The sequence below is a fragment of the Balaenoptera physalus genome (genome assembly GCF_965194825.1).
Source record: "Balaenoptera physalus genome assembly, chromosome: 12".
In the NCBI taxonomy this organism is placed as follows: Eukaryota; Metazoa; Chordata; class Mammalia; order Artiodactyla; family Balaenopteridae; genus Balaenoptera; species Balaenoptera physalus.
This window is the reverse complement of record NC_138897.1, coordinates 54,544,353-54,560,724: the sequence shown is the minus strand read 5'-3', so window position 1 is coordinate 54,560,724 and position 16,372 is coordinate 54,544,353. Positions and strand designations below refer to the sequence as shown.

Genomic DNA, 16,372 nt, shown 5'->3' with positions numbered 1-16,372 from the left:
TTATGGCTGTGTTGGTTCTTCGTTTCTGTGCGAGGGCTTTCTCTAGTTGCGGCAAGTGGGGGCCACTCTTCATCACGGTGCGCGGGCCTCTCACTATCGCGGCCTCTCATTATCGCGGCCTCTCTTGTTGCGGAGCACAGGCTCCAGACACGCAGGCTCAGTAATTGTGGCTCACGGGCCTAGTTGCTCCGCGGCATGTGGGATCTTCCCAGACCAGGGCTCGAACCCGTGTCCCCTGCATTGGCAGGCAGATTCTCAACCACTGCGCCACCAGGGAAGCCCCCATGTGGATCTTTATACCATTCTCTCCACTTTGATGTATGTCTGAAAATTCCATTAAAAAATTAAAAACAACACCGAAAACAATTTGCCACCACAACTCTACAGAATAATACTAACATCTTCTCAAACAACTAAACTAGCACAGTTAAATATTTTTAAATGTTAATAATCACCCTGCTCTCTTCTTAGTAATATTTTGCTTCTGGAATTTCATGGGATGGTATGATATTTCTTTGTAATAATACATTTTGCTAAAATGAAACTTCCAGCTTTGGAATATATATAGTCTATATGGCAATGTCAAACTTGGTAGAAAGCTATTGGTAAAGTTATTCTTCTTACGAGGTATCAAAGGAGTAAGGTAATTTTTGTCACCACCAATTAAAAACTTTTACGAAACAGGACTGTTATAAAACAATTAAATAGTGCAAATGCACTAGTCTCCAGGAAGAAAGTCCTGGAGGAAATTCTGCTTATTAAAATTGCAATTTTAGTTTCCATTAAAAGAGAATAAGACAACAGAAGATGGGCTGGCAAGACAAATTATTTCTTAATGTCAGTTGAGCTTATTTCAAATGAGATAGCATATCTACACCAGGTTGGGTTCAGTACAATTTTGTCTCCTCAACTCATTTATCTAATTCAGTCATCTTGATTATGGCCTCATGGACTTCATTTTCAGAGAAAGAATTCTGTAACAAACAGCCCACACACATGCTGATTACTGCACAGTTAATTCTAATTAACTTGGGCATGACAGGAGAATTTTGATAAAGTCCTAGAATACAAATAAAGTCTGCTTATACTAGGCTAACTTATATAAAAAACCCACAACATAGTCTCCAGACAAAACAAGAGAGTCAAAGAGATCTAATTTAAAAAAACAAATGAGAAAATTAAAATCACAAATAATTTATTCTTCCGTTAGAGTTGATACAGTTTTAAATAGCAACAAAGTACACAGTGGTGGAAAATTGGCACAGAACCTAAAAGCGTTTCCATCACAATAAGGCTGTCCATGCTTTATGTGTTCAAACTTGATGTCCATTTTCTACTGACCATGTTGAAAAAAACCCTATTCTGACCTTAAAACACACACACTCTCTTTCATACACACACAGAGACACAATAAAATTTCTCCTTTTGATTACAGTATGTTGAGAACAGTACATTTTGCTTATTCAGATTTATCGCACCCCTTCTGTTTTGTTTCCAGTTAGAAGTGGGGAAAAAACAATTCAATTATAAAGAATATACCTTATTCCCTGGGCACAGGCAACTGTGATGAAAATAGCAACTTACCTTTGGGCTAGATCTTTTCAGATTACGCTTAAGTAACTGTGGTTATAAACTTCTCAATGCATGATTTCCTGCCCAATGCAATATCCCTGAAATTAGCTAAAACAATCAGGCACAGGACAGTCTCAAATATGATTAAGTATACCATGCTAATAAACAAAGTGATCTGAAATGCAACCTCTATGCTTTTAATACAGATCATAATAAACATCATCAATAAGTGTTTTCCTAAACATCTCTATATTAACCAACATAAAAAAGGGAAAAACTTAGAAGTGTTCCTTCCTTTATAAATGGCGTTATTTCCAGTCAATAAAGGTTTGTAAAGTCTCCTGAACTATTCTTATTATATAAACCAATTATCCTTCTAATGTTAAAAAATAAAATTACCGAATCAACGTTGACTCTTCTTTGACATCATTTATAAAATGTTTTGATGTTACTTACTAAGTTCCCTGATTACTCAAACAAGGTAAAATTAACACTTTCACTTTCAGTTATTGCTCTTTTAGGAGAGGATTACCACTTCATTTACATGAAACTTAGCAAGATTCTTCAGATCCAACATGAAGTAATTCTTATTGCCTCACATTTTAAAACTGTATTATAAATGATCTTTTATAAAAAGGTTTTAACCCACAAAACTGGAAAGCTTTTAAAAAATGTCTTTTTACTTAAAACTGTATCACAGTGCCCTTGATTATCTAACACATAAAAGGGATCTGAATTTTCTCTAAAGAACATAACAGTGGACATATGGTGTGCTTTGTCTTCTCCCTCACCTTCAGCTTCACAGAACACCACTTTGAGACCAACACCATCAAGCATCCACCATGCTCCAATCCCCATTAACAGAGGACTTCTGATTCTGTCCAGTGCGTAGTGTACCTCCTTGCATATTCACCACATGAAATAAACGTAATATACAAAATATTGCTGCTGTAAAAAGTGTACATTTCCCTCGTCCCCTTACAAAAGAATCTGTGGAAAAGTATTAAATTCCCTTAACCTTCATAAACATACAAAGCTGTTCACACCTTTCAGTCTGTAACAGTCCATTTGAAATACTGTTCCGAAATCATTGCAAATTGGTTATGTCATTCTATTTTCTGTCCAATGTTGCCATCTAGAGTAGACATGTGAAATCAAGAGTATTTTTGCACTACTGAAGCCTTTTATAACTAAGCCACAAAGGCTGTTTACTGATGAAACAGCCACTTATCCACAAGGTTTTTCCAAAAACTAGATGGAATGGAAGGGTCTCTTCACAGGGAGGTGTCCACAGTGCTGAGGCGACAATATGGCTGCTAACAGATTCTGGCTATTGGAATGTAAGTACTTTTCACTGCTGGTAATTCCCATACTGTCCCTAAAAGATAAATTTAAAAATATAATTAGATCATAGGTTGACCGTAATAGTTTGGCACAGAAAATTACAAATCAATCTTAACACTGTCATACTACAAAAGCAACTACAATTACAACAAACAAAAATTGTTACATATAATATTTAGGTACAGAGTATCTCTGTAATTTCTTCTGATATTACAGTCAACTGCAAATGGATTTCAAAGTCTATGAGCCTAGAACAGCACCTATCAGAGTGAGAACTCAGATGTTTGGTGAATTTTATTGAACTGAATCAAGAATGAGTGAGAAGTTCTGGTTCTAAATGCTGGCATAGCATATACTAGTGTGTCAATTATATTCTAGTACAACAAGTTTGTGACTGTTTAGATTATTATAGTGACTTATGAATTAACACCAAGGGTATTTGGGATAAGTAGCAAGGATGGAAAGATATTTGGGAGATAAAGGAAAAAGAACCTTCTAGCCACACTATGGAATTTGGGCCTCTGCCCGAGGCCAATGAAGTATTCGCAGAGGTATTCAGACAGGCAGCTGGTACATAAAATCAAAGAAAGATTGTTTTTGATTTTGTTGCTTTTAGTAAGGTAGACCTGAAGGGCCTGTAGGCTGACAGGAAGGGAAAGAAAATGAAACACAGGTATAAAAGAGGTAATGAATGAAGTAACAAAATTCTACAAGGGAGGTAAACAGTGTCCAGTATACAACCGTTAAGGCTAGCTTTTGGAGAAAAGGAACATCTTTTCCTTCAAAAGAGAAGAAAGGTAGAAGAAAAGAGGAATGTACTAGAAAAAATTCATTTTAATAACAAAAATGTCTTAAATGTGTTTAAAATAGATGCTCATAAAAGCACTTTGGCACATAATCAGTTAACTGTTTCCTTTGGCTAAATATCCCCCCCTCCAAGTCAAATTAACTATTTTATATCAAGAAAGTATTCTTATAGTTGAAATCCTTCTGTACAATAAGAAATAGTACCCTAAAAGTTTACACTTCCACAGAAGTAAGATATACTTGAAAATCTGTTGAATACCACTGTATCTAATGGAATAATGCACTATAAATAGAATTAAGGTATTTTAAAAATATTGATGTATTTTACATAATTATTTATATTCAGAAAAATTTAAAGTCAATGCTCATCCTGAAATATCTGTAGGTAAGATTTGCTTTAAAATACTCAATAAAATAGGGTGTGGGTATATAAAACAACATTGGTAAAATGCCGATAATTGTTGGATTTGGTTGGTGGGTACACAGGGATTCATGATGCTCCTCTTTTTGCTGTCTTTGTTGAAAAATTCCTATAATACCAAGTGTAAAATAAGAAATGCTTAGCATACAGGAACTTACTATTCAATTGTTACATTATCTAAATACTGAGTTTAAGTCCCAACTCTACTGTTGCCTTTTCATTTGAGCCTAAGGAAAGCTCTCTGAGATTCAGTTTCTTCACCTATAAGGTGGGACTGTAACATACCCATCCCTGGCTCTCAATTTTCTTTCTGTTTAAGGTTACACTAGTTCTACCTCATTTATTTGTTAGGACACTTAAATAAGAGAGGACATGAGAAAGAGCTTTCAAAAATTATAAAAAAGTATAAATAAGCAAGTCTCAATGCTGGAAGGAAATGCTCCCACAGTGAGTATGTGTGATGAGATATTAATGATGAAAGCGAGTTGCACGTATTATGAATGATGTGAAAGCAGGAGAGGTTAAGAACTGGTGTGCTATATAAATAAAAGCTATAATGTATCTACTATAGCATGAATTACTTGATGATAGGGACTAGGTCTAATCCATTCTTAGGCCCCAAGTATTGAAGAGTGCCTGACACATAAGACTTCCTCAATAATGTACACCAAATATGATATTCAAGCAATTACAAAGCAATTACAAACATTTATTGAGCAAATACTATATGCTCATCACCATAATAAATTTGAAAAACAGGAAAGGTAAGACTTACAAATAAATAAAGGATAAGTGCAGAACAAGGTCTACAAGAGTTCAGAAAGCAAAAGGCTATCCGGCTAAAATAATTTGAAAAATATTTCAGAGACTGTGAGAGCCTTAAGAAAATAGTAAAATTTGAATGGCAGAGAAAAGAAAAAGGGGCACTTCAAATAGAAGAAACAGCTAAAGCAAAAGAATGGAGAAAAAATAGGTAAAAAATGTTTAGGGAATTGGAGAGTAAAAAAGAATATACAATAATCAGGACTAGAAGCTATTGATTATTTGTTAACACAGAGCTTGAAGTAATGGATACGATAAGTCTGGCTAATACCAACAATAGCCGACTCTTAATATATCTCAATAACTTAATATATCAATAATATATCTCAAAAACAATATATCTCAATAACTCGTACCATGTGTCGAACACTGTAACAAGTGCTTTGTGTCCATCTGTTACCTGTGCAGTAAATGTGATTTCCATTTTATGAAGAAATTGAAGCACTGATAATTTAAGTAACTTGACCCACACCGGATCACTTTGCTAGGACAAAATCAAATCACAAGCAAGCCTAAAAAAATACTGTATATCTGTGACCATTAGCAAATTCCAGGGTTAAAAGTATGGGTTTGGGAAGCAGAAATCAATGTCTAGTTTTAACTCTCCCACTTACCAGTTTCTTGTCCTTGAGGCAAGCTATCTACCTTCCCTTTCTTGACTGTCTCATCCAACAAGTGAGGATAATCATGATTTCTGCTTCAAACAGTTGCTCAAGAAGAAAAGCACGACAGCACTCTGCAAAGTGCTGGTGTGGCTGGAGGCAGGGGCGCCGTGAAGGGCCCAGTCCCTGGGTCTTAGCCACTCAGCACTGGCTGTCCAGCTTGGCCCTGCTTACCCGTCATCTTGGGTGGATCACTCCAACTCTCTAAGCCTCGGCTTCTCTCTCTCTCTGCTCCTTCAGTTTCTTTGTTTGTAAATTACAAAATTCCTCTGACTGGAGTAAAGAATAAGTGGGAAAGGAGGCAAGAAGACAGCATGGGAGGATCCTCCATCCCATCATGAACTTAGGAGATGTTAATGGTCTAAACAAAGATAAGGCAGTGGTCAGAGAGAAGTGGATGGATTCAAGAATGTTGAAGGAAGTCAGGCTAACAAGATTTTGTCATTTATTAGATGGGGAGAGGGAGGAAGACTTAAGCATCAAGTGTGGCACATGGCATTCTAGCTTGGCTATAGTGCCCCTCTCTCTAAGAGAGAGCATAGAAAGGAGGAATGTGTGGGTACAGAAACTATGAATTTGTTTTGGTTATGTGAAATTGACGTGATATTTCCAAGTGCAGATGACTACTAGGCACCTGACTTTCAGAAGAGAAAGTCAGACTAGAAATAGAGATTTGAGAGTCAACAGCATGGTAAGTTAAAACCATGTGCGTAAATGAGATTTTCTAGGGAGTGTATGGAGTGAAGAGTCCCTAGACTGAGCAATAAATTTCTTTCTTTCTTAAAAGTATTCTGTCCCAGTACTTTTTAGGGGTTTCTTTCTCTGTTCTTACAATCACCATTCAAATTTAGTAAGTGAAGGCCCTACGTATTCACTCACCAATATTTATTGACTACTCAATGTGTTCTACTAGGTGATGGAGACTCAACAATGATAAAAAACAGATGTGGTGATGTCTTTAAAGAACTGACATCCTAGGGGAAGAGGGTATAAACAATAACTACATAATCTGTCACATGGAGATAAATGCTATGCTGAAAAATAAAAGCATCTAACACCATATTTCATGAAATTTTCCTGCTAAGATCAGGAACAAAAAGCAGGGATGTCCCCTCTCACCACTCTTTTTCTACACTGTACTGAAATTCCTAGTTTATGCAATAAGAAAAAGAAACAAAGGTAAACAGACTGGAAAAGAAGAAATAAAACTGTCTTTGTTCACAGATGACATGACTGTTTAGGTAGAAAATCCCAAAGAATCAACCAAAGAAACTCCTGAAACTAATGAGCAAGGTTGCAGCACACGAGGTTAACACAGAAAATTCCCCTATACACTAGCAATGAATAAGTGCAATTTGAAATTAAAAACAATACCATCTACATAAGCACCCCCCAAAATTAAATATTTAGGTATAAATCTAACAAAATATAGAGAGAGAACTGTATGAGAAAAACTAAAAAATTAATGAAAGAAATCAAAGAACTAAATAAATGCAGAGATGTTCCATGTTCATGGATAGGAAAATCAATATTGTTGCGACGTCAGTTCTTCCCAACTTGATCTAAAGATTCAACACAATCCCAATCAAAATCCCAGCAAGCAAGTTATTTCTGGATATTGAAAAAATAATTCTAAAATTTATATGGAGAGGCAGAAGACCCAGAATACCCACACAATATTGGAGGAGAAGAACAAAGTCAGAGGAGTGACAATATTCAACTGCAAGACTTAATATAAAGCTACAGCAATCAAGACAATGTGATATTGGTGAAAGAACAGAAAAATAGATCAATGGAACCGAACAGAGAGCCCAGAAATAGACCCACATAAATATAGTCAACTGATCTTTGGCAAAGGAGCAAAGGTAATACAATAGTGCAGAGATAGCCTTGTCAACAAATGGTGCTAGAACTGGACATCCGTGTACAAAAAAATGAAATTTAGACACAAATCTTAACAATTAAGATTTTCTTCATTCAGAACATAAACTCAAATAGGACCTTTACCTAAATGTAAAACAGAGAACTATAAAACTCCTAGAAGATAACATGAAAAAAAATGTAGATGAACTTTAGTTTTGGAGTGACTTTATAGATACAACACCAAAGGTGTGATCCATGAAAGAAATAACTGATAAACTGGACTTCATTAAAATTAAAATCTTCTACTCTGAGAAAGACAATGTCAAAAAAATGAGAAGACGAGCCAAGAAGACAAGGCAGTATTTGCAAAAGACATGACTGATAAGGACTGTTATCTAAACTATGCAAAGAACTCTTACAACTCAACAATAAGAAAATGAACAACCCTATCAAAAAATGGGCCAAAGACCTGAACAGACGCCTCACCAAAGAAGATATAAAGATGGCCAGTGAGCATACTGAAAAGGTGTCTACATCACATGTCACTGGGGAAATGCAAAATAAAACAACAATGAGATACCCCATACACTTACTGGAATGGGCAAAATTCTGAACACTGATAACAGCAAATGCTGATGAGGATGTGGAGTTAACAGGAACTCTCATTCATTGCTGGTGAGAATACAATATGGTATAGCCACTACGCAAGATAGTTTGGCAGTTTCTTACAAAACTAAATATACTATTACCATATAATCCAAAAATCATGCTGACTCCTTGGCATTTATCCAAATGAGTTGAAATTTTATGTTCACACAAAAACCTGCTCATGGAAGTTTATAGCAGTTTCATTCATAATTGCCAAAACTTGAAAGCAACCAAGATGTCTTTCAATAAATGAATGGTATATCCAGACAACAGGCTACTATCCAGTGCTAAAAAGAAACACTTTATCAAGTCATGAGAACACTTTAAATGCATATTATTAAGTGAAAAGCCAATCTGAAAAGGCTACAAACTACATGATTCCAAGTGCATGACATTCTGGAAAAGGCAAACTATGTAGATCAGTAGGAAGGATAGAGGGATGAATAAGGGGAGCACAGAGGATTTTTAAGGAAATGAAACTCTTCTGTATGATATTATAATAGTGGATACAGGTGATTACATATTTGTCAAAATGCACAGACTGTACAACACCAAGAGTGAATCTAATGTAAGTTATGGACCTGGGGTGGTAGGTTTATTGATTATAACAGATGTACCACTAGGGTGTGGGATGTTGATAATGGAGTAGGCTATGTATGTGTAGGGGTAGGGAGTAAATGGAAACTCTCTGTACTTTCTTCTCAATTTTGCTGCGAATGTAAAACTGCTGAAAAAAAGGTCTATTTTAAAAAAATTACGTAGGTTTCTGGTCAAGACAGATTTATACTCCAGCCTGAAAAAAAACCCAGGGCTTCCCTGGTGGCACAGTGGTTAAGAATCCGCCTGCCAATGCAGGGGACACGGGTTCGAGCCCTGGTCTGGGAAGATCCCACATGCCACCTGGTGCCCGTGCGCCACAACTCCTGAGCCTGCGCTCTAGAGCCCATGAGCCACAACTACTGAACCCGCGTGCTACAACTATGGAAGCCCACGCACCTAGAGCTCATGCTCTGCAACAAGAGAAGCCACCACAATGAGAAGCCTGCGCACCGCAACGAAGAGTAGCCCCCGCTCACCACAACTAGAAGAAAGCCCACGTGCAGTCATGAAGACCCAACACGGCCAAAATAACCCCCAAAACTACAAAAAATATATGAAATACTTGTATTCAGGACACAGAACAGAAGGTAACAAAGAACAGCAATCTGTGAGAAATGGGAAACAAATGAGGCAAGCACTCTGATTACTGCATCTTACTGCACTGAGAGTTTCCACACTGCAGCATATGGAGAGGAAGTGAGGCTGGGTCTGAGGTAAGGAGATAAAGCTTAGAGTCTGAAGAGAAAAAAAGGAGCTAGAGTTCACAGGCCATAGTACCAAAGAGGAAAGAAATGCACAGAGAAAAGAAATGCACTGTGGAGATCTGCAGAGGAAACCTCCTGAGTATTCAGCATAGCACTGATATGCAAATGCATGCAACGAAAATACCCAAGTCCCAGAAAAGAAACACCCCAACGGATTAGAGGAAACAATTCCTGCACTCACAGAGGAATGGAAATAGTGTTTATTCCCACCAGCCAGAGTGGAAAACCTCATAATTCCAGGGCATTGGGTTGAGTACCCAAAAGGGTCTTAACTTACTAGTGGGGATATTTAGCCCAGGACTAAACACTGTCTGGTCCTGCCTAACAAATCTTAAAAGCAATCCCCAAAAGAGCAAGCTGTTTTCAAATTACTAAACTGCATCCCAAAACAAAACTCAAAAATGTTTGTAGGAATACAAATATATCCATCACTCAACAACGTAAAAGTAATATTTGCAATTTCTGGCATTTAATCAAAGATCACTGCACATGGAAAGGATGAGGAAAATATGACCCAAAGCGAGGAGGGAAAAAAAACAGTAGATCAGAACTGGCCCAGATGTTAGAATTACCAGAAAAGGATATTAAAGCAGTTAACGTACTTATATTCCTCATGTTCAAAACTTGAGGCAGAGACATGGGAGATATGAAAAAGACCCATATCAAACTCCTGGAGATGAGAAATACAATGTCTGCAATGAGACACATCTGGGAGTGGATTAAAAGCTGGTAAGACAATGAACAAGAAAAGATTAGTGGACTTCAAAACACAGCTACAGAAACTACCCAAAATGAAACAGAGAGAAAAAAAAGAATTAAAAAATTAAATAAACAGAGGATCACTGAATTATGGCACAACTCTAAGCGGTCAAATACACATGTAACTGGAGTCTGGGGAAGAGAGAGAGGGGTACAGGTGTAGAGAAAGGAAAAATATTTGGTCAGAATTTTTCCAAATTTGATGAAAACCATAAAGTCACAAATTCAAGAAGCTATACAAACCCCAAGCATAAGAAAATACTCAAATAATTTGATAAGGGGAAAAATCTTAAGAACAGTCAGAAAAAAAAAAAATACACTAACAGTTTATCACCAGAAGACCTGCATTACAAGAAATCTTAAAAGGAAATCCTTCTGGCAAAAGAAAATGATACCAGATGGAAATATGGATTTATCATAGGAATGAAAAGTACAAGAAACAGTAAATACATTAGTAAATATGTGACTCTTTTCTAATCATTTAAGTATCTTTAAAGGATAATTGATATTTTAAACAAAACTAATTCCACATACTATGAGGTTTGTAACATATGTAGAAGTGGAAATTATAACAATAACACAAAGGTTGAGAAGAAATGAAAGTAAACTATTATACTTTATATGAAATGGTATAATATCACTTAAAGGTACTGATACATGATACAATATGGATGAACCCTGAAAACATTATACTAAGTGAAAGCAGCCAATCACAAACACCACATATGCATGACTCCACTTAGCCTAAATGCTCAGAATAGGAAAATCCATACAGACAAAAAGTAAATCAGCTATTTCCTAGGGCTGGGTGTTTGGAGGGAAATAAACATACTTAAAAAACAAACAAACAAACAATGGTACATCTTAAAATGATGAATGGTATGTGAATTATGTCTTAAAAACGATTTTTTAAAAACAGAAAAAAATTCAAAATAAGATAGAAAATGAGGAAAAAGGACAAAGAACAGAAGGGACAAATAGGAAAAAATATCAAGATGACAGACTTAAACCATTATCCATATTCACATTAAACATAATGTTCAAACCCCCTCCATTAAAAGGCAGAGATAGATTGGGTAAAAAAAAAAAAAACCAAAAAAACCCAAGTCCTAAGTATACGCTGCCTTCAAGAAACAATTTAAACATAAAAATACAAATGTGTTAAAAATAAAAAAGATTAAAAATATATTATCATTCTAGTACTAATCCAAAGAAAATGATATTACTATTAGACAAACAGATTTCAGAGCAAACAATATTACCAGGGATAAAGAGAGTTATTACATAATGATACAGGAGAAAATTAATCAAGACATAAAGATCCCCAAAACATATGCACCTTAAAAAATGTAGCACTGGGACTTCCCCGGTGGTGCAGTGGTTAAGAATCCGCCTGCCAATGCAGGAGACAAGGGTTGGAGCCCTGGTCCGGGAAGATCCCACATGCCGTGGAGCAACTAAGCCTGTGCGCCACAACTACTGAGCCTGCGCTCTACAGCCCGCGAGCCATAGCTACTGAGCCCATGTGCCACAACTGCTGAAGCCCTCACGCCTAGAGCCCGTGCTCTGCAACAAGAGAGGTCACCGCAACGAGAAGCCCGTGTACCGCAGCGAGGAGTGGCCCCTGCTTGCCGCAACTGGAGAGAGCCTGTGCGCAGCAACGAAGACCCAACGCAGCCAAATAAATAAATAAAAATTTTTTAAAAAGTCACATTAAAATACATGAAGCAAAAATGAATAGAACTGCAAGAAAATATAGACAAACACACAGATATAGCCAGAGATTTAATATTTAATATCCCTTTCTCAATAACTAATAGAACAGAAAATCAGCTAAGTCATAGGAGACTTGAACACCACTATCAAGCAGCTTGATCTAACTGACATTTACAGAACATCCCCACAGACCATATTCTGAGCCATAAGAGAAGTCTCAATAAATGCAGAAGAATTCAAGTCATATCAAGTATGTTCTATCAAGATGATGAAATTAAATGGGAAATCGGTAACTGAAAACTATCTGGAAAATCCCCAAATATTCAAAAACTATACACTTCTAAATAACTCTTGGGTCAAAGATGAAATCAAAAGCGAAATCAGAAAATATTTTGAACTGACTGCAAATAAAGACACAACAGAAGAGGGAGCGGTAAATACAAAGGTTCTGAGGGAGAAACATGCTGGAAACAGGCCAGTGTGACTGAAGCAGAATGAATGAGGGCGGCTATAAATACAGAGGTGAGGTGGTGGGGTAGGTGCTGGGGACATGAGCTGAGCAGGGCCTTCTAGGCCATTATATTACTCTGGGTGGGAATGAAGTCGAAACACGGTTATGTGCAGAGGGGTGGCCTAATCTGACTGACGTTTTTAAAAGATCACTGTAGGTCCTGTGAGGAGCACATCCTGTAGAGGAGCCAGGAGGAAGCAGGAAGACCAGGAAGGAGGACAGTGCAACAGTCCAGATGAGTGAGAGTTATGACTGTGACTTGGGTAAGGGCAGGAAGTTGTGAAAAATGACTATAGATACGGCATGTATTTTGAAGGAAGAGGGGATGAGATTTGCTGGCTGACTAGACGTTTGATTTGCAAAAAGAAGGGAGTCTAGGATGACTCCGGGTTTTCCGCCTGAGGAAGTGGAAAACTGAGCTGCTGTTCACGGAGATGGAAAGACTGACCCAGGGCGGGGGGGCGGGGGGAGAGGGGGGTCCGCAGCCCCTAACAGGGTTCTCTCCCAATGCCCCTCTTTTAATTCATCCTGCATACTGCTACAAGAGTCACCTGCCTAAACACCACTATAATTAGATTTCTTTTCCATTGCCTTAACTCTCTTCAAGTGTTGAACTACTTTCCCTAAAACGAAGAAACCAACAGGTGTTTGGGTTGGGGGGATCCATGAGATAAATGTGGGGAGGCTACTAACACTAGAGTAGCTAGAATGGTCCCCTCCTCATAGCCTTTTCCAATGGGGAAGAAGATGTGTCTGGCAACTACCCCAACATCATGGGTCTTTTTCTACTGTATAGTCCCAAAATTCCTGAGAACTTTAAAGGGTGGAATAATTATCATGATAAAAGAAGAAACATATTATATATCTATCATATATGCCAGCCACTGCTATATACTTTAGCTACATCATTTAAAACACTTTAAAGGCTCCACATTGTTATCAGGATAAAGCCCAAGTTCCCCAACATGGTTTATAAGAGCCCTCCTAATCTCGCCCCAATTCATCTCTCCGCTCTTGCCTCTTCTTCCCTACACTCCTGCTTTACTGAGCCACACATCTTAACACGAGTCCTTTGTGGGTGCACTTCTTTCTGACCAGAATATCCTTCTCTCCTCCACAACCAGCTGGCTAGTACCTACTCATCCTTGGGCTCTCGCACTTATATAATACTTCCCAAGGAACACATGTCTGGGTTAGGAGCTCCCTTCCACAAAAATCTTGCCTCTCCTCATCCAAGTACTTCTCACACTATATCGTATCATCTGCTTACTTGTCTGTTCCCACCAAGACTCAAGTTCACAAAGGCAGAGTCCATGTCGATCTTATTTCCCAATATAGCCCCGTCTTAGGTACTTGGCATATAAATGTTGCTCGAGAAACATTTGCTTAAGGAATGATGTTAAGTTTGGGAGACTCAGAAATATGTTGATTTAGAGAGAAAATGATGAAGCTGAGGAAAATGACAAGACATCCAAAGAGAGATGTTCTGCTCACAGCTGGAAAAATGGAGCTGAAGTTGGGTTGAGAAGAGTAGGCTAAGGATACTGAAAATGTAAGACAGGGTGAATATAGAGACTGGGAAAAACACTAAGCCAAGGATTGATATCTGGGGAAAAGAAAGATGAGAAACAAGTAAAAAAATAAAGGAGGAATCACTGAAAATGTAAGAGGAACAAAATAGTACAGTAATATAGACGCTAAAGAAGACCACTTAAGAATGAAGACAGGAACAGGTGTCAAATGCTACAGTGAAGTCAAGGAAGATCCAGATAGTTGCTCCATGAGCCATAAGGACCAGGTCTGTTTTACTCATCTAGGACATAATATAGTATCCAGCACACACAGAAAATTAATAAATATTTGTTGAATTAGGGAGTAAAGGACCACTTTTCAACAGTTAACCTGTGGATGTGAAGGAGCCTACGTTTTATCTGCTCAGGGATCTTGTCCTTAGATACTCACTAGTCAACACTTATTTTACTTTTAAAATTTAGATAAAACTTCTGCCTAATCCTTTGATTTAGTTCTAGTGTATTTTTCTTAGTATTACTTATCTGTCCATACTTTTTTTTTTTATTAAATTAATTAATTTATGTTTGGCTGCATTGGGTCTCCGTTGCTGTGCACAGGCTTTCTCTAGTTGCGGCGAGCGGGGGCTACTCTTCGTTATGGTGGGCAGGCTTCTCATTGCAGTGGCTTCTCTTGTTGCAGAGCACGGGCTCTAGGCGTGCAGGCTTCAGTAGTTGCAGTACAAGGGCTCAGCAACTGTGGCGCACGGGCTTAGCTGCTCCGCGGCATGTGTGATCTTCCCGGACCAGGGCTCAAATCCGTGTCCCCTGCACTGGCAGGCAGATTCTTAACCACTGTGCCACCAGGGAAGTCCTGTCCATAATTTTAAGCCTCTTATATCTCGTTTATTTTTTCCACTTAACTAGAACGTGTCAGTACAGGGGGTTGTAGACTTAAGAGAGCGTCGATGAGCGAGCTGCTTATGCCTTAGAGTCTAATCAGCACTGCATACGCGTTGTTTCTCAAACCAGATCATCCCCACTGGTCCTGGAACCCTAACATTAAAAAGTAACCTATTTTAGGTAGCTTAAGCGGTGAAGAGATCAGATTCTCCTCACTAGAAAGTCATCAGACAAACCTGAAATCAATTAAAAAAAACCTGCCAACATAATAAATCATTTTAATAATAATTTAGAGTATGTATGAGAAGATTCACAGAACAATGACTGTGGCACAGATTATTAAGTCTGAGAAATTTACTGATAAAAAGAAGGTAACACTAGGTTCAAGAGAATACAGTCATCTTAGGATGAGATACACCTATAGATATCTGAAGGTAGTAGAAGGGAAGATAACGGGAGAAAGAAAGATGATTAATATCTGAGATAATGGATATGTGTATGGAAGGAGGCAACAGAGACAGGTGGTGAGTGTGAGCTTAAAGAGAAGGGATATCGTGCATGTGAGGGGAGTGGGGTGCACATGCTGGAGTGCAGACGAGAGCCAGGAAGAGCACTGCCTCAGATGGACTCCACATTTCAACAGGTCAAAGAAGAGTCTTGAACAGTAAACGTGAGGGATATCAGAGAAATTAAGGGCTTCAGAACATGGAATAACGTTTGGGATAGCGAAGGGGAAGTATGCCTGGGGGGTAAAGCCCAGGGAGAAACTATGAATGAACGAACATGAACGAATGCTGGCGCTCAGAGATACACCATGTTTCGTAGGCTACAGCAACGATGATTAACTGTGTCAGCGTTCTATGAAGAAGACTCAAGAGTAAGTAACCACTTTTTTTCGGTTAACACTATAAACAAGAGGCGGGAAAAATGAATCTTCAGCTGAGAAACGTGCAACCTAATCGAGAGTGAGCAAACAACAGGGCAGTCCCGGCTGCCCGGGTAACTCACCTGGTCATACCCATAAGGCCTCTGCTGTGGGGGCTGGGGTGGCCCAGGCTGGGCTGGTCTGTAACCTCCGTACTGCTGCCCTTGCCCCTGCGGGTAGTTAGGGTACTGTGGACCTGGACCACCCTGCGAAGGACCTGTAAAATAATCAGCACACACAAGAGCCCAGAAGAAAAACAGTAAGTCCCTAGAATTGCAGAAGCGGTTTAAGATTAGGTGTTACCATATTCCCTTGCAGTCTGGTATCTCGATTTTTCTTGAATGCGTTTTGAAATACATTCCAAAAGTTATAAGAAGTAAAACTACTGTTAAGGACACTACCATGTATCAAGATGCTCTGATTCAGTATAACTTGTGCTATGTGTTAGCCATTAAGATTTTATATGTCAAAATGAGTAAAAGAGACTCAGGAGTTGTAAAGCAGGTTAACTCCATGATGTTAAGGAAATTCATCAATACCTCTACTA

General features: G+C 38.2%; 1 protein-coding gene across 6 annotated transcripts in view; it reads right to left on the bottom strand.

Moving 5' to 3' along the window:
* Positions 1-1,178: 1,178 nt before the first annotated feature.
* The window catches only part of SS18 (SS18 subunit of BAF chromatin remodeling complex), an 81,906-nt gene continuing 66,712 nt past the window's right edge, over positions 1,179-16,372 (bottom strand). For 5 of the 6 annotated variants that reach the window (XM_082416197.1, XM_082416192.1, XM_082416194.1 and 2 more), the window contains 2 exons: positions 15,909-16,042; positions 1,179-2,950 (listed from right to left, as the gene is read on the bottom strand). In XM_082416197.1, the coding sequence (XP_082272323.1) occupies positions 2,924-2,950; positions 15,909-16,042 (161 nt within the window). In that variant the 3' untranslated portion in view covers positions 1,179-2,923. The remainder of the gene's footprint in view (positions 2,951-15,908; positions 16,043-16,372) is intronic. The other variant, XM_082416193.1, reaches the window with a different exon arrangement.